We start from the raw sequence: 23,741 nt of genomic DNA on the forward strand, positions 1-23,741 counted from the left end.
ACATAATATTTTAATTAAAGGCACGACGGGAACACGTTTTAGTGTAAGTGCAATGAAAGTTTTGCTACATTAAATTTGTATATTTCTAATTTGCAGATAATGACTAATACTCATTCTAAAACAAAGCTTTAATAGAAACGCTCTGTATTGCGGTGACCATTGTAAAGGCAAGAAGTTGAAGAATTAAATGTATAAATGCATATTTCTTATTATTAATACTGTTTCCGATACGATGACGTCAGGAACTTGGTGGTCCCGTGACAGAAACGATAACAACAAAAGAAACATAGCTGGCATCAATTGGTCGGTTCTCATGTCAATCAAGACAATGGCGCGTTTTGATTGGCTACTGAGTTTGAGCCACAGCTCTGTCAACCTCGCGCATAGCGCTACTTCCTGGTTTGATTTGTCGGGGACTGCAGCGCTGCATCAAAGATGGCAAATAATCCACAAAGATTTTGTCTGTTCGCAAATAGAATTGTGAAGGAATAAGGGATATTCTACGGGAAAAGGGTGGAAAGCGTGCGGTAGCTGTCACGAGCAGTGTTATCACTCTCGTCCCACTACCCACCGCTTGGCTGGCCGTGCTTGTCCCTACTGGGCTAGCTATTTGGCTCTCATAGTAAATATTAGCTAGCCAAGCTAGCAACCTGACTGATAATTGTTAAAATGGCCACCATGGAGAAATTGATGAAGGCCTTCGAATCTTTGAAGTCATTCCAGCAGCAACAAGGACCACCAACCGCCGAGGAAATCGTCCAAAGACAGTAAGTCGATATTTGCATAACGAGGATCTGCTGCACAGCAAGCTATCAGTCGTCATGCTAATCGGTTAGCTTAGCCAGTAAACGCCAGTGCCTCCCTGGTTACCAAGTGTTAATATGAGCTAATTTCGCTATCTGGTCATTGTAACATTATTATATGTTAGTAATAAAGTTTGCCACTTGCCACTAACGGTGAGTTGGGAATGGTTGTAGTGTAAGATTCTATCTGAATGATGAACTGAAGTCGTCCCTTAACTGTCGCAAGGCAGCTGCTTAAGAGCCACAAAGCTACTCTAAGCTACTCTGTTGGAAATCTGCTCAGCTGGGACACTATTAGAAAAATTAAACTATGATTCCAATGCTAATATTGACCCGTGGTGCTCAGGCCACACACACTATTGTCAAATGTCATCACATGTCTGCACTTCTCTCTGTTCTGGGTTATTCCAGATAATTATACAATGCTTAAGTTGAGCCCCTCTGACTGTTTCTTCCCGTCTGTCCGTCTGTTTGTCCTGTCACTCCTTTGCATTTTGACAGAAAAAAGGAACAGGCTACCACGAAGAAGGACAGGGTGTCGCACTGCCTGACAATATGTGAAAACATAGTGGCTCAGTCTCTGAGGTGGGAATTTAAGATGAGCTAACAGTAAATATAGTAACCACAAAGGAAAACTGTACTCACTATTTGGTTGTATTGAGTATGTATATGTATATGTGAAACAATCTTTTGTTGCTCTTCTCGTATCCCCTGGTGAGCAGAACATCTCCAGAATTTCAGAAACTGCTCGGCATCGCCATGGAGATGTTCCTGCTCTGCAGTGACGACAGTGAATCAGACGTCCGGATGGTAGCTGACGAGTGCCTGAACAGAATCATTAAAGTGAGCAGGACTTTGCGCCCTCACAGTCATGTTCAATTAGACCTTTTTAAATCTAAAGTCTTCTGCATAGTTTCAGTTCAATGGTCCCTTCCCTCTGTTTATTATCTCTTAATTTCTATCTTCAGGCCCTGATGGATTCCAATCTGCCTCGACTGCAGCTTGAGCTGTATAAAGAAATTAAAAAGGTAAGGAAAGATGTCTGGACGCATGTTTTGTAACTGTTATTGGTCTGGTTTTATTTACATGTAAATACAGAAACATTGTAAAGTTGCTGTGTCATTTATGGGAAATTTGCCATTTTTAGAAGGTTTGTACTGACCCGAGCCATCTAGAAAAAGCACCTGTTGTGTAGTGAGTGCCGTCCTTAAAGTGATAAATGTGTTTGAAGAATGGTGCCTCCCGGAGTCTGAGGGCAGCCTTGTGGAGGTTTGCTGAGCTGGCCCACCTGATCCGACCACAGAAGTGCAGGTAAACAAGATCAGCGATGGTTGAGCAGCACCGCTCTTTAAATGTCCCTTTTCTAATTTGCTATGTTTGCTTCCCAACGCCCCCGATGACACCTGTGACCCAGACCCTACCTGGTCAACCTGCTCCCGTGCCTCACCAGAATTACCAAACGGCAGGAGGAGACCATCCAGGAGACGCTGGCCGCCGCCATGCCCAAGATCATGGCTGCTCTGGGACACTTTGCTAACGATGGAGAGATCAAGGTATCCGTACAAGGCAGAGAGAAAACCAGCGGAGAAACCAGCTTCTCGTTTATGTATTAAGATGACAAATGAGAAAAGTCAGGAGTGGTTTATTGAGTATTTTTGTTCAGTTCTGCTACAGTAGAGTTCGAGATAACAGTCGTATATTAGCGTCACCATTCATTAAACGTGAGTAAATTCACAAATCCTGCAGGTTTGTTTTCATCGGGGAACAATCGTGTTTCTTCTAGATGCTGTTGAAGTCATTTGTGGCCAACCTGAAGTCCAGCTCGCCGACCATCAGACGGACGGCGGCGAGCTCAGCGGTCAGCGTGTGCCAACACTCCAGACGCACCAGCTACTTCTACACCTGGCTCCTTAACGTGCTGCTCGGTGGGACACACTCCAGCACCTTCACACGTTACCCTTTCAGAAAGGCTCGAGGTCACACGCCACCAATCTGCTGGATTCCAGGTCTACTGGTTCCGGTAGACGAGGAGCACCACAGCCACCTGATTCTGGGCGTGCTGCTAACCCTCCGCTACCTGATGCCTCTGCTGCAGCAGCAAGTCAACACCATCAGCCTGAAAGGAAGCTTTGGCGTCATGCAGAAGGAGGCCGATGTGCAGCCGGCTCCCGAACAGTTGCTCCAGGTTCTGTTCTGCTTCTTCTTCTTCTCTTTCCTGACCCTGCAGGGACGTCCCTCGGGTCACACATCAGCCTGTTCCATTCTCTCCAGACTGTTGACTCCTGTTTTTTTGTCTACAGGTGTATGAGCTGACGCTACACTACACGCAGCACTGGGACCACAACGTTGTCACGGCAGCTCTGGAACTCCTCCAGCAGACGTTAAGGACGCCGCCGCCGGAGCTTTTGCACGTGCTCATCACTGCCGGCAGCATCCAACACGCCAGCGTGTTTCGCCAGGACATCGAGAGCCGTGCCCGTTCTGGCAGCATCCTGGAGCTCATCGGTACTGTCAACACAAGCGTGCGCTTCAGCTCTAACACATTCACGCTTCTGGGGGGGGGTCTCCCGCTGCTGTCCGCTTATTTCCTTCTAGTCTTGGTCATTAGCTATTTTTGTTGCCTGCTAACATGTTCCCTGTCTCCCGATTAATACTGTCCCCGATTAAGCCTTTTTAAGCTTTTCTCTTTCCCCTCTTGTCTCTTCTTCCTGTTTCATGCCATTTGCAGCTGGGGGAGGGTCTACCTGCAGTCCACTCCTTCATAGGAAACATAGAGGTGACTTACCTGTACCTTCCCCTGGGACTCTTATGCCTGGATCAGACTGCACAATGTTTTTTTCTCGTTCATGGCGGTCGGCCTGTCACCAGTTTGTGTGTCTTGTACCAGTGAGTTGCCTCGCTACAAGTATTTTCCATTCATCACTGCTGTTGCCGAGAGATGACGCGTGTGATGATGCGTGTTGCCTAGGAACACATTGTAGGACATGTTCCACTCGGCAGAAAAAGCAAAACAATTCTCACACGCCAAACTTTTCACGTCGTCCTCGACACCAGATCGCCAATCTTTCATTATGTCTGAGATCCGACAGCGCCTTTGAACCGCTCTCTGCGACAGGTCTGTCGGGTCCAAAGCGGCTAAATTTGTGTAGTCTGATCCCAGCATTACTGTGGTGGGAGTAGGAATATTTTCCAGTTTCTTTCTTGATTGTCTTAGCATTTAATTTAATAGACTTTTGAAATATTCTCAGTTAGGGGCGAGACTGCTGTTTCAGTAACATGAAAGCTGCTGTTTCCAGGTAAAATGCTCTCTGGTGAGGAAGATGCGTTGGAGGATGATCCAGAAAAAACAGACGTCACAACTGGTTATTTCACAGGTTGGAATAAATCTTAAATATTTCTGGGTCGTTCATTTGTGCTTTAGCATCAAAACGCTGTTTGCTTGATTCTTCAGCCGTTGGTGCAGACAACTCCTCGGCTGCACAGGTGGACATAATCACCCAGCAGCCCCGGTCATCCCAACATACCATACAGCCCGGCGATTCCGTGGACCTCAGTGCCTCGTCGGAGCAGGGAGGCAGGGGAGGTGGGGCGTCCGCTTCAGACACTCCCGAGTCTCCCAATGACGAGGAGGACATGCTCAGTCGGAGCTCCAGCTGTGGGGCCAACATCACTCCAGAAACGGTCGAAGACGCCACGCCTGAAAATCCAGCGCAGGAAGGACGGCCCGTAGGAGGAAGTGGAGCTTACGATCATTCTCTCCCACCCAGTGACTCCTCCCAGACCACGACAGAAGGACCAGACTCGGCTGTGACGCCTTCAGATGTGGCAGAACTGGTCAGTCTGGTTGTGCAATTTGGATTGCTTGGTCGTTAACTAAGTAATTAGGGATCACATCCCACGTTTTGTTGCTTTGTGCCATCCCAAAGGTGACATTGGCCAAGTTTTGGCTGATTCATGCTAAACCTCAAGGCCTAAAACCCCCTCTGTTTACCCCTGTGTTGTAGCCTAGTGAACAAATCTACAATCATGTAGCCGCCAACCACAAATCGCTTAAATGGATTCTGTTTGTCGGCAAACCCCAGGCAGACCGTAACCGTGGGTTACGTTCTAAAAGTGTTCTAAAAGAAAGCATGAGAACGTGGGGGGCTGGGCTCGGACGCTGTTCCCGCTCATATCAAACATTTCTTCTAACAGTTCTACCCCCCCGTCCTTTTCCTCACACCCCTGCAGTCGTGCACTCCACCGCCACAGGTGATTGAGTTGCCCCCACCGTCGCCAGCTTCCACCGAGGGTCCCGATCCCACGGAGAGCGACTACACTGCTTCGTCGTCCTCTTCTTTCTCCTTCACCTCCTCTTCTTCCTCCCTTTTCGCCACCTCCTCCTCTAGCACTAGCGACAAGGTCAGCCGAGTGGCCCGGAGCAGCCACAGGATCCCCATGCTTGTTCGGGAGCTTTTCTCTTTATGTTCGCCCCCCCGTCCCCTCCCCCACCCCCACCCCAACAACCTCTGCAGAGCATCGGTTCTGTGCAACGCTGCTCCTGCCTCTGGTTCGATCCCATTTTCTCTTCCTCGTTTGAGCAATTGCCTCTCAAAAATGGGATGGGACGACCTTTCGAATGAATCCTCCAGATTTGCTTCCCTTTGGAGAATGTGCAAGGGTTCCCTAGTGGCTAAACAGGAAGTCTTAGCTTTCCTTAAAACTGTTTTCCTGTGCACTGAAAAGAACCCAACCTAGAAATGTGTGTGTACCTCGTGTACCATGAAATTCTCACTGCCTACCAGACAGAAAATGACCAGATCTGATAGGATTCAGCTTGTGTTAAGGCTCGGCCTGTGGACACCTCCCCCCTGTGCTTTCTCTGATGCCTCATTAGTTTGTAAGATGTAATGATCCAAGCATGTTATGAATGTTTAAGGTTTTGTTTTATTATTATTTTTGGGATGTTTGGAGTTATGCTGTCCCCAACCCAGCAAACTTAAATCAGTACCGATTGATTCTAGATGTATGTTATGCATGCACTTGCATTTCCTTTTTTTGATTGCAAGGTTTGGTTTGTGTATTTGGATCCATTCTAAAGAAGTTGGCCTTTCTTTCTGCACCAGGTTCTCGATGGCAGCGAGAGCCAGTATTCTGGGATGCAGATCGGAACACTGCAAGACGAAGAAGACGAAGGGACGGCGACTTCCTCTCAAGAAGACCCCCCAGACCCGTTCCTGCGCTCGGCACTGGGTATGTTTCAGCAGCGTAACGGGCCGGTTGGCCAGGCTTCGTGTCCTCTGCTGATCCTCGTTTCTGTTGCAGCTCTGAGTAAGCCTCACCTGTTTGAAAGTAGAGGTCACAACAGACAGGGTTCGGACAGCAGCGTGGATCGTTTCATACCCAAAGACGAACCTCCTGAACCTGAACCCGACAACAAGGTACGACCAGCATATATGTGTTTTTTACCACAAAGGAAGAAAACACAAATACAACCGGTATTTCACCGTCCTTCCTGGTTTTTGTTGCTGTAGATGTCGCGGATTAAGGGTGCCATTGGACATTACACCGACAGGGGGGCGGAGCCAGTGGTGCACTGTGTACGGCTTCTGTCGGCATCCTTCCTGCTGACAGGACAGAAGAATGGTGCGACTTGGCACACCAGTCAAAATATACCATATATATACACCATATATATATATATGTATAGTTGTTTGTTTGTTGAAAGTCTGACATAGTTCCAGATAATTGCCACAACCTTATCAAATAATGTTAAATGGTTCCATAGTGCGTTCCACTGTTTGTTCTTTGTAAATGTCTACTATCATTTAAATTCAACGATGGCCAATAATCATCACACAATCGAACAGAGTCCTGAAATATACAAAACAAAAATGGATATTTTCATATTTCCACCTTGATACTTAGAGCTTGTTAAAGCCAAACTTTTTTACCAAGCAAAGGAAATTCTGCGTTAAAAAAAGATGTGTTTGGTTAGTTTATTTTACAACCTTCTCTGATCTCTGGCGTTCTTCTCCATGCAAGGGTTAACCCCGGACAGGGACGTGCGCGTGAGCGTGAAGGCCCTGGCAGTCAGCTGCGTCGGAGCGGCAGCAGCTTTACACCCGGAAGCTTTCTTCAATTCCCTGTATCTGGAGCCGCTGGACGGCCTCCGCGCTGAAGGTAGGAGCAGCATAGAGCTCCATAGTTTGGAAACAAGACTATGTATGTATAGAAAATCAGCATGTAGTAAAAGATGTAATATAGGCAGGTATGTTCCTACATTGGCTGAACTGCTGCTCCAGAAACATCAGTAACTTCAACTTCTGGTCCCTTGCAGAGCAACAGTACATCAGTGACGTTCTAGGCTTTATTGACCACGGAGACCCTCAAATCAGAGGAGCCACGGCCATTTTGTGTGCAGCCATCATCCAGGCGGCACTCAGTAAAATGCGCTACAACATCCACAGCTGGCTGGCCAGCGTGCAGAGTAAAACAGGTCAGCAGGTGTGGATGCACAAGGAGCTTTGTCTCCGTAGTGAAAGGCCTTCATGGCTGATTCTTTTCTCCTCCCTCTTCAGGCAATCCTCTGTCCCTGGTGGACTTGGTGCCTTTGTTACAGAAAGCCCTGAAAGATGAATCCTCAGTTACCTGCAAAATGGCTTGTTCTGCAGTGAGGGTAAGGTAGATCCGAGCCAACGAGCTCACCTGCGTCTGTGGGAGGGTCTGACCTTTTGAACGGCTTCTTCCAGCACTGCATCATGTCGCTGTGTGGCAGCACGCTGAGCGAGCTCGGCCTGCGGCTGGTGGTGGACCTGTTCGCGCTCAAGGACTCTTCCTACTGGCTTGTTCGGACGGAGCTCCTGGAAACGTTGGCCGAGATGGATTTCCGGTAATGATCAATGGAATTCACATCAATATGCACGTTTAATTGTGCTTTCGACGTTGTCAGGGTTACGTCTTGTTTTATTTCAAGACTTGGTAACTGGTCTCAGGCTGCAGTGCACACACGTGCACGGAATAGATTTGATCATCGGCTTTTTCATTTTGGCTTTCTCGAATTTGAGTTAATATTTCCCATTTCCTTCCCTTCAGTTTAGTTAATTTTCTGGAGAGAAAAAGTGAAGCTCTGCACAAGGGGGAGCATCATTACACTGGGGTAATTTTCCAACTACTCCTCCTTATATCACACTGAAAGACTTTGTGTTATTCAAACCACTCCTGAATTCGATGCTCCGTGTAGCGACTACGGCTGCAGGAACGAGTCCTAAACGACGTTGTCATCCAGCTGTTGGGAGACGATGACCCCAGAGTTCGTCACGTGGCAGCTTCTGCCGTCAGCAGGTACGAGTTTTCGGTGCCGTTCTCCTGGTCACGGATGCAGGAGTTTGGATTAACAGCGTTTCTCTGTGTTTCCATGCGAACGCGCTTCCGTACCCGCGGGCCTTCGCCAGGCTCGTCTCCAGGTTGTTCTTTGATTGTGACCAGGGGCAGGCAGACCCGGTCGTAGCTATTGCACGGGACCAGAGTTCTGTTTACCTGCAGCTGCTGATGCATGAAACACAACCTCCCTCGCAGTTGACAGTCAGTACAATCACAAGGTACAATCACGGGGGGGGGGGGGTTGTCACATTTATGTGGTACTCAATATATTTGAAGTTGCTATAGTAGGAGGTTGGAAACGTTTCACAAATGTTCTAAACCTTCTAACATTTCTCTCTTTGACCAGGACATACAGAGGCTTCAACCTTTCCAACAACGTGGCCGATGTCACAGTGGAGAACAACTTGTCCAGAGTCGTCACTGCCGTCTCCCATGCTTTCACCTCATCTACCTCCAGAGCTCTCACTGTGAGTTCTCCAACAATGTTTTTGACTTGTTGTGACAGGAAATATTCACACAGACTGTTGGATCTGCACCAGACCGTCTCCAGGCAAACCTGCTGTGTGTGACTGTGTTTTACATGTTGTCTCCGTCTGTAGTTTGGCTGCTGTGAAGCCTTGTGCCTCCTGGCTGTACATTTTCCAATCTGCACGTGGACCACAGGCTGGCACTGTGGCCACATAAGCTCCCAGAGCAGTTTTTCTTCCCGTGTCGGTCGCAGCAGGGGCAGGACACTCAGGTTTGCGGACCCCCTTTTTTTATTTTAAACTTGTCATTATAGAAGTGTATTGGTTTTCTGATGTATGTATTTTTGATCCTCTTTCTCTGCAGTGTGTCTCAGTCAGGCAGCACTCCGGCCTCTTCTACAACATCCTCTGCTGTAGATCCTGAGCGGAGGACGCTGACCGTGGGGACGGCTAATATGGTGCTGTCATTACTCTCCTCTGCCTGGTTTCCACTGGATCTCTCTGCGCACCAGGATGCACTTTTGCTTTGTGGCAATCTGCTTGCTGGTGGGCAGTTAACACATTTTTAAAATGTCAGTGTTTCCCCAATGAGATGTGGCTGTAAACTGTTATCATAATTTCAGCCGTAGCTCCTAAATGCCTGCGGAATCCCTGGGCCGGGGAAGATGACAGCAGCAGCAGCAGCACTAACACTAGTGGGGGCACCCATAAAATGGAGGAACCCTGGGCAGCCTTGTCGGATCGTGCATTTGTGGCAATGGTTGAGCAGCTATTTTCCCACCTTCTGAAGGTCCTCAACATTTGTGCCCATGTGCTAGATGACACACCACCTGGGCCACCAGTTAAGGTAACTCGGTTCTTTTCCATCTGTCAGCACGCCACCCCGACGACTGCTGAGTGGAGTAGTTGGGAGGAAAGACTTGTTAGATCGATGGAAAGGCAATGGAAGAAATAAGAGTCAATTTGTGATCATTTGAAAATGGACATGGCAGCATTGCTGTAGTCAAACTGGAGAGAACGAACTGCTGTCTGGTCACTCGAAAGCCTCAGTGTTTGACATGACTTTATGCTGCTCGCATTTAGACAATGATGAAGCATATAGCAAAGATGCTAGGCAATGTTTTCTTACCCATTAACTGTCCAACCTGATCTGTTTCTTAACGAGTGATGATGATTTGGTATGTGTCCTATATACAGGGGTTATGCAAAAACCTCTTTAGATTTCGACGTGGTTCAGATTAAATGTTAAGGGGAGTGTTGTAAGTCTAGAGTGGTCCTAGTTAGATTTTACCTGCTCCTAATGTGGCAATAATTACATTTAACCAACTGTGAACCGTACATTGTTTTGACTTTGTTCTGTGCTGCCATACATTTTAGGCCACCCTCCCATCCCTCACAAACACCCCCTCACTCAGTCCCATCCGCAGAAAGGGCAAAGACAAGGATGCGGTTGATTCCAGCTCTGCCCCTTTAAGCCCCAAAAAAGGCAATGAGGCCAACACAGGTATGTCTACACCCAAACACTACACCAATACGTTAAATCCCTGTAAAATCTTTTGATGACAAGTTTGATATTTTTGCTACTAGGTAGGCCAACAGAAAGCACAGGATCAACAGCAGTGCATAAATCTACCACCCTTGGCAGCTTCTACCACCTGCCCCCCTACCTCAAGCTGTATGATGTCCTCAAAGCCACACACGCCAACTTTAAGGTTCACCTGTACATCTATTTTAAACTGCTTTCAGTGTCGGCAGAGAAGATGGTTGTTTGAGATGGATGATGATTGTGGATCATCTCTAGGTGATGCTAGACCTCCACAGTAACCAGGAGAAGTTTGGCAGCTTCCTGCGCGCCGCTCTCGACGTCCTCTCGCAGCTCCTTGAGTTGGCCACGCTAAATGATATCAACAAGGTCAGGGGGGTGGTTGGGGAACTCCTACTCTTTGTGTTAACTACATAAATATAAGCGGCACATGCAATTAATTGTGTTACATGTTTTGATAGTGTGTGGAGGAAATCTTGGGCTACCTCAAGTCCTGTTTCTCCAGAGAACCGACCATGGCTACTGTGTGTGTGCAGCAGGTCAGTTGTGTAGTTGTAGTTGTGTGGCAGTCTTTGTAGTTCCAGCACTGAGCAGTGTGCTGCAACTGGTGCCACTCCACACAGAGTGAGGCTGGTTCCTGCCGACAGGGCCTGTAAAGTCATTGGGTTCCCTGTGCGATGGTTCCATACATCATATTTACACACATTCAATAACAGGACTGTAAAAGTGTATTGCTGTCCTTTGCTTTTGTCAATGACACATTATCGTGCTGATCTATGGGTACTTGTTTCTCAGCTGTTGAAGACCCTGTTTGGTACCAATCTGGCCTCCCAGTATGAGGGTTTTCTGAGCGGGCCCAGCCGTTCGCAGGGCAAAGCCCTTCGTCTCGGGTCGTCCAGCCTGCGGCCAGGCCTCTACCACTACTGCTTCATGGCCCCGTACACTCACTTCACTCAGGCTCTTGCTGATGCTAGTCTTCGCAACATGGTGCAGGCTGAACATGAGCAGGATACTTCTGGGTAAGCTGCAGCAACGCACAGGGTTGCTAGGCGACCGTACAGTGATCCAGTGTCCAGATTCAACTATGGAGTCCTAATTTTTAATGACGCTGTTCTCGTAGGTGGTTTGATGTAATGCAGAAAACTTCAAACCAACTGAGGTCCAACATTGCTAACGCAGCACGCCATAGAGGAGACAAGGTAAGCTTTTATTTTATAACCTTCGTTGAAACCTAAACCTTCTAATTAATTGTAAGTTTAGTAAGTAAATCTCTTTTCCAGAATGCCATCCACAACCACATACGCCTGTTTGAGCCGCTGGTCATTAAAGCTTTGAAGCAGTACACTACCAGCACATCTGTGGCCCTGCAGAGACAAGTGCTGGACCTGCTGGCACAACTGGTGCAGCTCCGAGTCAACTACTGCCTGCTTGATTCTGACCAGGTGCAGATTCCTTTCTCACAATGTTACACTGGAACTGGGTCTCAGTTTGGGGAACGTACGCATCCTACTCAGAAGTTATTTCCTTTTCCAGGTGTTCATCGGTTTCGTCCTCAAGCAGTTCGAGTACATCGAAGTGGGACAGTTCAGGCAAGTCTCGACATGTTCACCATGTCTCTTGGGACTTTTCAAGATTCATTAGCTGGCGCCATCGTCTGACTCTAATCATTTTGGTACCCGCACAGAGATTCCGAAGCAATCATTCCCAACATCTTCTTCTTCTTGGTGCTCCTGTCATATGAGCGTTACCACTCCAAGCAAATTATCAGCATCCCAAAGATCATTCAGCTTTGTGACGGCATCATGGCAAGTGGCAGGAAAGCTGTTACTCACGGTAAGAAGATGATTGACAGCATCCATCGAACGTAAGCATTACATGGATACACAGTGTCTGTGGTTAAGAAATTAATCATTTTCACTTTCCCTCAAAGCCATCCCTGCTCTGCAGCCCATAGTTCATGATCTGTTTGTGTTGAGAGGCTCCAACAAAGCAGATGCAGGCAAAGAGCTGGAAACGCAAAAAGAGGTGGTCGTTTCCATGCTGCTCCGACTTGTGCAGTACCATCAGGTATTATCAGAAAGAAAGTCTCTTCCACACTGCACTCTCCCATTAAAAACATTCCCCATGTCCTGTAGGTGTTGGAGATGTTCATTCTTGTACTACAGCAATGTCACAAAGAGAATGAGGATAAGTGGAAGCGACTGTCCCGGCAAATAGCCGATGTCATACTGCCGATGATTGCTAAGCAACAGGTAGGAAATTGCACTTGCTATATGTTGATTAGCCTTGACTTTTTGATTGTTTTATGAATTCAGATCACGCTGTTGCTCAGAAAGGTCGCGCACGCAGGAAGAAAACGTGTGTTTGTTTCTTTCCAGATGCACCTGGACTCTCCAGAGGCATTGGGAGTGTTGAACACTCTGTTTGAGACTGTAGCTCCTTCTTCTCTCAGACCTGTAGACATGTTGTTAAAGAGTATGTTCACAACCCCAGTTACCATGGTGAGAGCCCTCGTTGACCTTGATGTGCATTAGTCCAGAATCCTTTGAATAACACAGTGTGTCTATTAGAAATCTATTTTAACACTTGCATGTGCATAGATTGTTCTGATGAACAAAATATAAACAAGACAATGCATCTTTCTGAACATTAAATGATTATAACGGACTTTGAACATTGAGCCAGTATTGCTTTTCCTCCCCTCAGGCATCTGTAGCTACAGTACAGTTGTGGGTGTCGGGTATTTTGGCAGTCCTCAGAGTGCTTGTGTCTCAGTCCACTGAGGACATTGTCCTGTCCCGGATCCATGAGCTGTCCCTCTCCCCACATCTCCTCTCCTGCCACACAATAAAGCGCCTTCAGCAGCCAAACCTCTCACCGAGTGATCAACCTGCAGGTGACGGGCAGCAGAACCAGGAGCCCAACGGCGAGGCCCAAAAATCCCTTCCTGAGGAAACCTTTGCCAGGTGGGTGTGGGGCTGCTTTGTCCTTAAGGAGCCTTCTGATGTAAGAATTGAGTCCCCTTTTATCCATCGCTATGTTATAGATTCCTGATCCAGCTGGTAGGAGTCCTGTTGGATGACATCTCTTCCAGACATGTCAAAGTTGACATTACGGAGCAACAACACACCTTCTACTGCCAACAGCTGGGCACCCTTCTCATGTGTCTTATTCATGTATTCAAAAGTGGTGAGTCAAAGTATTTATTTCAATAAATAAACCACAACTGTAATAACTTAGCCTATCGACTCAGGTGGTCATTCCTTTGTACTGTATCCCTTTTTGAGTCGAACAACACAGGTTTGCTCTTCCCCCTTCAGGGATGTTTCGCAGAATCACTGTTGCAGCCAGCCGTCTTTTGAAGGGCGAAAGTGGAAGTGGACATTCTGGGATAGAGTTCTACCCCTTAGAGGGGCTGAACAGCATGGTGCATTGCCTGATCACCACCCACCCCTCCTTGGTGCTGCTGTGGTGCCAGGTCCTCCTCATCATTGACTACACCAACTACTCCTGGTGGACTGAGGTACACCAGACGCCTAAGTAAGTGTTCACATTAACCTTAACATCATTTGGTTAACCTTTTTACAGTACGGATCTCCATCATATGATAATTACTGTTACCTTCCGTCAGGGGACACAGCCTCTCGTGTACGAAGCTGCTGAGTCCTCATTCCTCAGGAGAAGGAGAGGAGAAGCCTGAGACGCGGCTAGCCATGATTAATAGAGAGATTGTACGCAGGGGAGCCCTCATTCTTTTCTGTGACTATGTGGTAAGACCTTTAAGTAAACTAGTCTATGCTAATACACCAATCCATTATTGAGAATAGTTCATTAAACACTGATTAGGTAACCCTGCGTACCGTATTTAAAGGTGTAATTATGCTATTTCTTTAGTGTCAGAACCTCCACGACTCAGAGCATCTGACCTGGCTGATTGTCAACCATGTTCGGGACCTCATTGACCTTTCCCATGAGCCTCCGGTGCAGGATTTCATCAGTGCAGTTCACCGCAACTCTGCCGCCAGCGGCCTCTTCATCCAGGCCATTCAGTCCCGCTGTGACAACCTTAATTCGGTGAGATTATCTTCTCAGTTCATGCTGTGAATGTTTACACAAGTTGTTAAAAATGTTACTTTAGGTCCGTCCTCTGACACATTGCTCATAAGATTGTGCTGTTCCCAAGAAACCCACGATTGGAAACACTACAGCATTTTATAAACTGCTTGTTGCGACTAAGTGGGAAACCTTTATTGTTTCTCATCCTCAGCCTACAATGCTGAAAAAGACACTGCAGTGTTTGGAAGGCATCCACCTAAGTCAGTCGGGCTCGCTGCTGATGCTGTACGTGGATAAGCTCCTCAGCACACCGTTTAGGGTTTTGGCTCGCATGGTGGATACGCTGGCGTGTCGCAGGGTGGAGATGCTGCTAGCAGAGACATTACAGGTACAAGCTTTTTCTTGCTTTTGGAGTAATATTCGTAATGATTAGTTTGTCATACAAATGGGTGGTTCGCACAGTGTTGCAGTCGCTACAGGACTATTTAAAATGTATTTTACATGCAAAATATCCAGTGTGTGTACTTGTTTGGAATTCATCATTTGAACATGTTTTCTGTCCCTTGCAGAATAGTGTTGCTCAGCTGCCTTTGGAGGAACTGCATAGGATCCAGGAGTATCTCCAGACCAGTGGTCTTGCTCAGAGGTAATGACTTATTGCCTGTGTCAAACATCAACGTGCTGTAAACGCAACCCGGAAAAATCGAAACATTGATTCAAATATAATTATGGTGCGTCTTGACCAGTCGTCCCCGGGTCGATAATATTGACAATTGTGCAAGATGGTAAGTTTTGAAGAAAATACTGCTTTTTGTTGATCTCTTTCTATGCAATTGTCTTTTCATAGGCATCAGAGGTTCTACTCTCTTCTGGACCGGTTCAGAGCCACAGTATCTGACACCAGCAGCCCCTCAACACCTGTGACATCACACCCCCTGGATGGTGATCCCCCACCCGCCCCTGAGCTGGTCATTGCAGATAAGGTGAAGGATTAATGCGCTGTGGCGTTTGCATTTTCTCTCCTGTTTGAAAATATGAAAACATCTTTTGGGGGGATTTACTTTCATAGGAGTGGTATGTGGCCCTGGTAAAGTCCCAGTGTTGTCTCCATGGAGATGTTTCCCTGTTGGAGACAACAGAACTTTTAACCAAACTACCTCCTGCTGACCTCTTGAGCGTCATGAGTTGCAAGGTCAGTTTTTAGCACTCTAACATTTTAAAAGCTTTCATTTTGTAGCTTTTCTAACCATGTAGCTGTATTTTGTTGTCCTAATCTATAGCACTTTCAATTGCGTTGCTGCTGAAATGTGTTGGTTAAACTTGCCTTGATATCAGCAGGAATTCAACCTAAGTCTCCTATGTCCATGCCTGAGTTTGGGTGTGCAGCGGTTGCTACGGGGTCAGGGCTCCCTCTTGTTGGAAACGGCTTTACAAGTGACCCTAGAACAGCTTGCTGGGGCCACCGGATTACTCCCTGTTCCGCACCACTCCTTTATTCCAACCTCCCATCCACAGTCACACTGGAAGCAGCTAGCTGAGGTGTATGGTGAGTCACTCAAAACCTTCAGGGGAAGCTGGATGGGACAGTAACATTGTCTGAGGGCTTTTTCAGGTGATCCAGGTTTCTACTCCAGGGTTCTGTCACTATGTCGAGCTCTGTCCCAGTACCTGCTGACTGTCAAGCAGCTGCCTTCCTCTCTGCGCATCCCCTCTGATAAAGAACATCTCATCACTACTTTTACCTGCGCTGCCACTGAGGTACATTTTCAGATCTTAAACATGTCGGTCATGACTTGTTGGTTTCACCGCCTCTGTATCTGTTATGGCCTAGGTGGTTGTGTGGCATCTACTCCAGGACCAGTTGCCCCTGAGCGTGGACCTGCAGTGGGCTCTGTCATGTCTGTGTTTGGCCCTGCAGCAACCTTGTGTCTGGAACAAACTGTCCACCCCAGAGTACAACACGCATACCTGCTCCCTCATCTACTGCTTACATCACATCATTTTGGCAGGTGAGGAGAACATCAGGGAGTCTGAGTGCATGTGATCAGATGTTGGATTTGGTTTTTACAATATGCTCATTGAACTTCTCCACTCAGTGGCTGTAAGTCCTGGTGACCAGCTTCTGCATCCAGAGAGGAAAAAGACCAAAGCGCTGCGGCACTCTGATGATGAAGACCAAGTTGACTCTGTCCATGACAACCGTGAGTAGTTTGGAGATTTCTGGTGAATGAAATTACACATTCGTTTGAGATGTATAATGTTTTTTTAATGGTGGGTTTTATGGGAAACATTACCAATTGCAGACACTTTAGAGTGGCAAGCCTGTGAGATCATGGCAGAACTGGTGGAAGGTCTTCAGAGCGTCCTTTCCCTGGGCCACCATAGAAACACTGCTTTCCCTGCTTTCCTCACACCGACTTTACGCAATATCATCATCAGTCTGTCCCGACTGCCTCTGGTCAACAGCCATACTCGCGTGCCTCCACTGGTCAGTTTATTGACAGCATGCCTTGAATTTGTGGATAGTTCCATTGGTTTATTAAAGCTTTCTGTGCAGGTCTGGAAACTGGGCTGGTCCCCTCAGCCAGGAGGAGAGTTTGGCACCACCCTGCCTGAGATACCTGTGGACTTCCTGCAAGAAAAAGATGTTTTCAGAGAGTTCCTGTACCGGATTAACACTTTGGGTACACATTAGTCAATGTTTTTCTTCTTTATTTCTTTATTTTATGTAGGACTGTCCCCCATTATGGCTTACCAGAGCTTACTGGGATCTGTTTTGAATGATATTTAGGCTGGAGCAATAGGACTCAGTTTGAGGAGACCTGGGCCACTTTATTGGGGGTGCTGGTCACCCAACCCATCACTATGGACCAGGAGGAGGAGACACAGCAGGAGGTAACCACATTTCTTTTGCATCCGCAGGTGTTTCTCACACCCGGGGCTTTCATGCAGAATTACGTTGTGTGCATGTTTCCGTGATCTTCTCCCTGCTTTAATGTTTTGTTTATCCTCCTCGTCACTAGGAGGACCTTGAGCGTACCCAGCTGAACGTGTTGGCAGTGCAGGCCATCACCAGCCTGGTGCTGAGTGCCATGACCCTGCCCACTGCTGGCAACCCTGCAGTCAGCTGTCTGGAACAGCAGCCCCGTAACAAGAGCCTCAAGGCCCTGGAAACACGGTCGTTAAGAAGCTATCCGTTTTACAGGATGCTCATTAGGGGCGCTGAGGACATTTAGATGATGTTGTATTTGCATCCCCGCTCAGGTTTGGGAGGAAGCTTGCAGTGATCAGGGGAGAGGTGGAGAGGGAGATTCAGGCTCTTGTGTCAAAGAGGGACAACGTCCATACGTACCACCCATACCACGCTTGGGACCCTGTGCCCTCATTGTCGGCAGCCTCACCTGGTAACACAAAATTCTACAACTGCTGCATGTGGCAGTAACTCCTAATGTTACATTCACGTGTAACTATTATGGTTACAGCAGGCACGTTGATAAGCCACGAGAAGCTGCTGCTTCAGATCAACACCGAGAGGGAGCTGGGCAACATGGACTACAAGCTGGGGCAGGTAGGAAATGAACTGCACCATAATGTAAATGACTGTTTCAAGAGTTTAAACGTAGTTTTCAGTCAACCAGGTGACCTGTTTGCCACCATTAAGGGCAGCTTCAGTTTATTTTAGGTCTTTAAAGTGATGCCATTCCTGCAACAGGCTTTTGTAGTTCAAAGACTGGAAGTGAATTAATGAATGAATAATGACTGAGTAACACAACTCTCTGAATTGCCTCCAAGCTAAAAACCACACAGGTGAAGAAGCTGAGATTTCTGTCAGTAGGTTTTTCCAATGGAAGCCTTGGTGGAAGCATACTAAAAAAAACCTGAACGCCTTATCACCCTCAACTCAAATCCTCATGATATCTCCCCCTTTTTCTCCTTGTCAAGGTCTCTATTCACTCAGTGTGGCTTGGTAACAACATAACCCCACTGAGAGAAGAAGAGTGGGGTGAAGATGAAGACGATGAAGCAGACCCTCCAGCCCCCACCTCTCCACCATTATCGCCCATCAACTCAAGGTCAGATAAATTCGGCCATTTGTACTTTAAATTGGTCATGTAACATAAGTGTAAATAGATCAAATCTATTTCCAGGAAGCATCGTGCAGGTGTGGACATTCATTCTTGCTCCCAGTTTCTTCTGGAGCTCTACAGCCAGTGGGTCATCCCAGGCTCCCCCAGTAACAGGAAGACCCCAACCATACTCATCAGTGAAGTCGTTCGATCGGTGCGTGAGCTGCAAACATTCGTCATGCTTCTGTCCTCCACCTTTGACATTGACCCTGGTGGTTCTCCTGTCCCCCTCTATAGCTGCTGGCAGTGTCGGACCTGTTCACAGAGAGGAACCAGTTTGATATGATGTTCTCCACATTAATGGAACTGCAGAAACTCCACCCGCCAGAGGACGAGATCCTCAATCAGTACCTGGTCCCCGCCATCTGCAAAGCTGCCGCCGTGCTGGGAATGGTGATTGGGTTCATCACTTAACCCCCAACCCTCATCTAGTTTTACACCATTTCAACATGTGAATATCCATCCCCAGGACAAAGCAATAGCAGAGCCTGTGTGCCGGCTCTTGGAGACAACGCTGCGGAGCACCCACCTGCCCAGCCGCATGGGGGCTCTCCATGGAGTGTTGTATGTGTTGGAGTGTGACCTGCTGGACGACACGGCCAAACAGCTCATCCCCACGGTCTCCGAGTACCTGCTGTCCAACCTGAGGGCTATAGCTCAGTGAGTATGCTTTTGCCTTATTTAAGGGAAACACGGTTTGTGGGTTAAAACCAAACGCTCAAGTATCTTTTTCTGCTCCTATCTTGCAGTTGTGTGAATCTGCATAACCAGCAGCATGTGTTGGTAATGTGCGCGGTGGCCTTCTACATGATGGAGAACTACCCCCTGGATGTGGGGACCGAGTTCATGGCGGGAATCATACAGGTCAATATTCTGTTCAGAAGGGCGGGAGGAACGATGTCGCCAAAGCCCGACGAACAAACGGTCCTTGTCCTGTCCTGTCCTGGTAAATCCGTCCTCTCTGCTGTGTCTCTCCGTGGTTTAGCTCTGCGGCGTGATGGTGTCGGCCAGTGAGGACTCCACACCCTCCATCATATATCACTGCGTCCTCCGTGGGCTCGAGCGCCTCCTCCTGTCGGAGCAGTTGTCTCGTGTTGACGGGGAAGCGCTGGTCAAACTCAGTGTGGACAGAGTGAACATGCCATCGCCACACAGGGCCATGGCTGCCCTGGGCCTCATGCTAACCTGCATGTACACGGGTAAGAACTGCTCGAGCTAAAAACCACTGCAAATGCATCCCAGCGACAGGGACCTCTTGTGTAAACCCGACTGTAGCGACACCGTAACATCCAATAGTCTCCCCACTGCTTCCACCACTTCCAAATAACTTGTAGCAATTATAAAGTGCTAAAACAAAGAAAGGGGCCACGTGCATGTGTTGGTGTTATGCTTGAGCTTGATGCATAATCGTTTCATGACTTTAAAAAGTGGCTAATATCACAGGTTTTCACACTTGACCTGTATTCAATGTGTGTACAGCACTAACTCACTTAACGCCTACTTCCTGCATGCACGTGGACAATAAGTGTGTCCGGTAGACCCTTACCTCTAACCCCTACGTCAGCCCTCTCTGTTATGGTGCGTCTATATGCTCTAGATTTGCCATCACGTTTGCCAGTAATCCTCTGCTCTTGCAACTGAAGCTGTTCAGTAACTTTCTGCGTCTCCATTTATCTTCTGTACACCAGCACTTCCCAACCACTTTTCTCCAACCTTGTGAGAATAACGTGGTTTTTGAACCTATAGGGATGAATATACATTTTATCATCAGAGGTATTAAAAGCAAGTCAAACATTAATGTGTCGGCTTTTAGGGTCGTACAAAAATAAACCATTTTGTGGATGATTTTTCATTGTGCACTTATCCAGCGTAGACCACAGGTTGGGGAATGCTGCTGTACAGGACAGCAAGTTCCAGCCCATTTAGACCAGAGGATGATGTAGAACGCCTGGCAAATGTCAACCCAGCAAACGCAGCTCTCAGAATTTAACAAATTTTCAGGTCAACTAAATTCTGATCTTGTGATATTGGTGTCCCTGATCACAATCTAACCTCTCTCCACCGGGTCAACTGGTGCCGCTGACTCTCCACCTCCTTGTGATCCCCTCAGCGGTGCTTACATCAGGTTCAGATGTGGCAGGGGTTAGAGGTCAGGTTGAGTCTGGCTCTGCTGTAGCAGAGGCGCTGGGCGTCACGGCGGGTCATGTTGGTTTGTTCTCAGGCAAGGAGAAAGCCAGCCCTGCCGCTCGCTCCGCCCACTCTGACCCACAGGTCCCTGACAGCGAGTCCATAATCGTTGCCATGGAGAGGGTGTCTGTGCTCTTTGACAGGTAAATGCTTTTCTAATCCAGGTGTTTTTCTGCTGCCCATGGTAAATGAACACTAACCTCTAGTATTGTTTCCCCATCTCGAATTTATTTTTTTCTTTTCGCATTTGCAGAATCCGAAAAGGTTTACCCAGTGAAGCGCGGGTGGTAGCCAGAATCCTACCACAGTTTCTGGATGACTTCTTCCCACCACAGGATATCATGAACAAGGTCATCGGAGAGTTCCTGTCTAATCAGCAACCATACCCACAATTCATGGCTACTGTCGTCTACAAGGTCAGCAGCACAACAGGAACCGTGTGTGTTGAATCACAACTCTCTTTTTGTGGAATTTAGACAATTTCAAACCGTAAATTTCCGTTTATTCAAGTCCCGAGCGTTTGCTCCTTATTAGGGGTACCGAGAAGGTCCAGCCCCAGTTGTTAGTTGCTAGTTACGCACGTTGTCACGGAAACTTCGACTTGTTTTTAATTGTTGTCCAAGCTCAATCCTGTGTGTGTGTGTGTGTGTGTGTGTGTGTGTGTGTGTGTTGCTTTTTCAAGTGTAACATTAAATCAGGCACAGTTCTGGTCAATTTCCCAAACATTTCCCATAACATTCCTTTTCTGTTGCATATCCAAGCAGTTAAAATTGTATTCTTCACTAGAACTGTGAAACCAAGGCGCTGCCCCACTTTTACCTCATTATTCTGCACAGTGAACCCAACTCGCTTTGACCTGAATGTAAAAGACTCGTCATCTGCTGCCTCTCTGTTTTCCATCCATGTTGTCTTCACTCTCATTTCCCTCCGACCGCCTCACTCCCAGGTTTTCCAGACACTCCACGCCACGGGCCAGTCCTCTATGGTGCGAGACTGGGTGCTGCTGTCCCTGTCCAACTTCACCCAGAGGACCCCGGTGGCCATGGCCATGTGGAGCCTCTCCTGCTTCTTCGTCTCTGCGTCCACCTCCCAGTGGATCTCCGCTCTGTATCCTTATGAGGCTAAGATGGGTTTGATCGCAGATATCTGGAGATAAAGGACCAGTGGGAGGACTAAATGACGATGCAGGGCACCGTCGTTTTGGTGAGATATGACCCTGAAATGTGACGTTTCTCTTCCTTAACTCCCCCGTTCTGAACCAGGCTGCCGCACGTGATCAGCCGCATGGGTTCCAGCGATGTTGTGGACGTCAACCTTTTCTGTCTAGTGGCCATGGATTTCTACCGGCACCAGATTGACGAGGAGCTGGACCGCAGGGCTTTCCAATCGGTCTTCGAGACCGTGGCCTCGCCGGGCAGTCCGTACTTCCAGCTGCTAGCTTGTCTGCAGTCGATCCATCAGGATAAATCGCTCTAAAGAAAACCAGATGAGACGGAAGGTGACGCACCATAAGGCAAAAGTAGACTTGAGTGGTGACCTGTGATGGAGCAGTGAAGAGTGGGAGAAGAATGTTGAAGTTTTAACTTCATCCTTTCCCCACGTTTCTACTGAGAGTTTGGAAATCTACTGAAATCACTGGAAACGAGTAAATCGGAATCATTTTAACCTTTTAAAGATTTGATTTCATACAGTTGGAGCTGTGGTTCACTCAAGAAGATAGTGGAACATCTTCAGAACATTCAGACCCGATCTCAAACGTGTCTGAATGTTCTGAAGCAAAAATGAGAAGTCTTCACTATTAAGGTACAAAAACAAACAGCAGCAACCCACAATCTTCAGTTAATATCTACTCATGAAATTAGGATGTAAGGTTTGTTCAGTGTGAACTGAATATCAGGTCTTTAAAGTGCACGTGTGTTCTTTTGTGACCAGCCTGATCATTTCCAGCATACCTCGAGTTTTTGAAAGACTAGAAGGTTTTTTTAGGTCCTCTTCCAAACGTGACAGTCGATCCTTTAAGGGGTTTGGACCCATGGTGGCAGCCACAGATCCGTGTTGCCAGGTGTGTTTGAGGACACGAGAACCTCTTGTGCAACCTCATTCTTGCACATAACAGACTGAATTTGTGTGTCTAACATTTTGACTTTATTCCAAAACATGAGCCGATGGCCAGTTCAGCTCCATCCGCTGTGAATGTCCCTTGCTGGTGGACAAAGGACGAGACTAAAGCAGCAGAAGGTTCAGTGAGAAGGGGCCATTAGTGACACTTAAGGTGGCAGGAAAAACAAAAGAATTGCAATAATTGTGTTTTTAAAACTGGCAGGCAGAGACGCCCTTGTTTTATTGCTCATGTACTTCACCCATTTAAAAAGCATTCAAGTGCACCAGGATGATACGTTTTTTTTAATTCTCAGGATGTAAAATGTGAGTATTGCTATAAGACTGCAGTAAATTTGCAGTCATCTTACACAGTTATCTTTGTATCTTGTAAAGAAAGAGTCATTGTAAAGTACTTTGAAAAGCCATGGTGCATGAGAAAATCCAAACTGTAAAGCCGAGATGTTGAAATTGACAGGTAAATGTCTTTTGTCTTTACAACATGCATATAAACACAGAGAGCTATAGTATTATATGAAGACATGACACTGAAATGCCCGGCAGCGTGCTGGGCATCGTTACTCGCACATACACTTGCCTTAGATGAAAACTGAATATTTCCTGTACATCGAACGCATGCTTAGCATTACTGCTTAGTCCATTACGTCTTTCTGTGGCTGCAGTTGCCATGTGCGCACATGCAAGACTATTGAACGGAGCCTTGTAACCTTAGCAACCAACAGCAGCTTTGACAAATCAGACGAGGTCGAGTAGCATAGCGACGCCACGCTGAGGTGGGATGTTTGTGTTGAGCTTTAAATCTAGTTTTGTCACTGTAAAGGTTGGTAAATATTTCATTTGTCTTTGTGCAGAATATTAAAGACTTGGCACTTAAACGGGAGTTCTTGGGTGGTTTCTTGATCGTGCAGTGAATTCTACAGAACGCGCGGTTATAAATAGCAGCGGTTTCTATGGTGATGCTGTTGCCACCTTGGATCTTGAGTTTCAAACGTACCCACCGATTTTAAAAGTCCTTTCAAAGAGCTGTGAAATTCCATTTTGAGGTATAAAGTCTCCCTAAGAACCTTTCTGATGCTGC

At 47.2% G+C, this 23,741-nt stretch overlaps 1 protein-coding gene and 1 non-coding gene across 4 annotated transcripts; both read left to right on the top strand.

Annotated features, from left to right (window-relative positions):
* Positions 1–368: 368 nt before the first annotated feature.
* On the top strand, positions 369–23,538 carry htt (huntingtin). 3 transcript variants are annotated; one of them, XM_029850765.1, is made up of 67 exons: positions 369–767; positions 1,305–1,388; positions 1,526–1,646; positions 1,772–1,831; positions 2,035–2,114; positions 2,218–2,356; positions 2,587–2,728; positions 2,810–2,988; positions 3,104–3,308; positions 3,532–3,579; positions 4,100–4,177; positions 4,255–4,637; positions 5,909–6,035; positions 6,108–6,223; positions 6,317–6,428; positions 6,828–6,965; positions 7,123–7,281; positions 7,364–7,461; positions 7,535–7,674; positions 7,878–7,941; positions 8,026–8,126; positions 8,237–8,383; positions 8,512–8,632; positions 8,765–8,904; positions 8,997–9,178; positions 9,256–9,479; positions 10,010–10,136; positions 10,220–10,344; positions 10,434–10,544; positions 10,637–10,714; positions 10,971–11,194; positions 11,296–11,374; positions 11,456–11,617; positions 11,709–11,764; positions 11,860–12,008; positions 12,106–12,242; positions 12,311–12,427; positions 12,554–12,676; positions 12,882–13,141; positions 13,222–13,364; positions 13,496–13,715; positions 13,807–13,945; positions 14,070–14,249; positions 14,443–14,619; positions 14,801–14,877; positions 15,079–15,214; positions 15,301–15,423; positions 15,570–15,777; positions 15,844–15,989; positions 16,063–16,240; positions 16,328–16,432; positions 16,535–16,719; positions 16,789–16,915; positions 17,023–17,126; positions 17,255–17,409; positions 17,496–17,635; positions 17,714–17,799; positions 18,174–18,304; positions 18,380–18,512; positions 18,596–18,751; positions 18,828–19,018; positions 19,108–19,222; positions 19,344–19,557; positions 20,469–20,688; positions 20,799–20,961; positions 21,492–21,652; positions 21,808–23,538. In XM_029850765.1, the coding sequence occupies exons 1-67, from the start codon at positions 670–672 to the stop codon at positions 22,019–22,021; spliced, it is 9,561 nt and encodes a 3,186-aa protein (XP_029706625.1). In that variant the 5' UTR covers positions 369–669; the 3' UTR covers positions 22,022–23,538. The 3 variants fall into 3 exon arrangements, with proteins under 3 accessions (XP_029706625.1, XP_029706626.1, XP_011611289.1); XM_029850766.1 differs by having other exon boundaries at positions 20,580–20,688; XM_011612987.2 differs by lacking the exon at positions 3,532–3,579.
* LOC115253401 (small Cajal body-specific RNA 14) lies at positions 10,738–10,867 on the top strand. The gene has a single exon (XR_003891732.1).
* Positions 23,539–23,741: the final 203 nt, after the last annotated feature.

This window comes from Takifugu rubripes, chromosome 17 (genome assembly GCF_901000725.2).
Source record: "Takifugu rubripes chromosome 17, fTakRub1.2, whole genome shotgun sequence".
NCBI classification, from domain to species: Eukaryota; Metazoa; Chordata; class Actinopteri; order Tetraodontiformes; family Tetraodontidae; genus Takifugu; species Takifugu rubripes.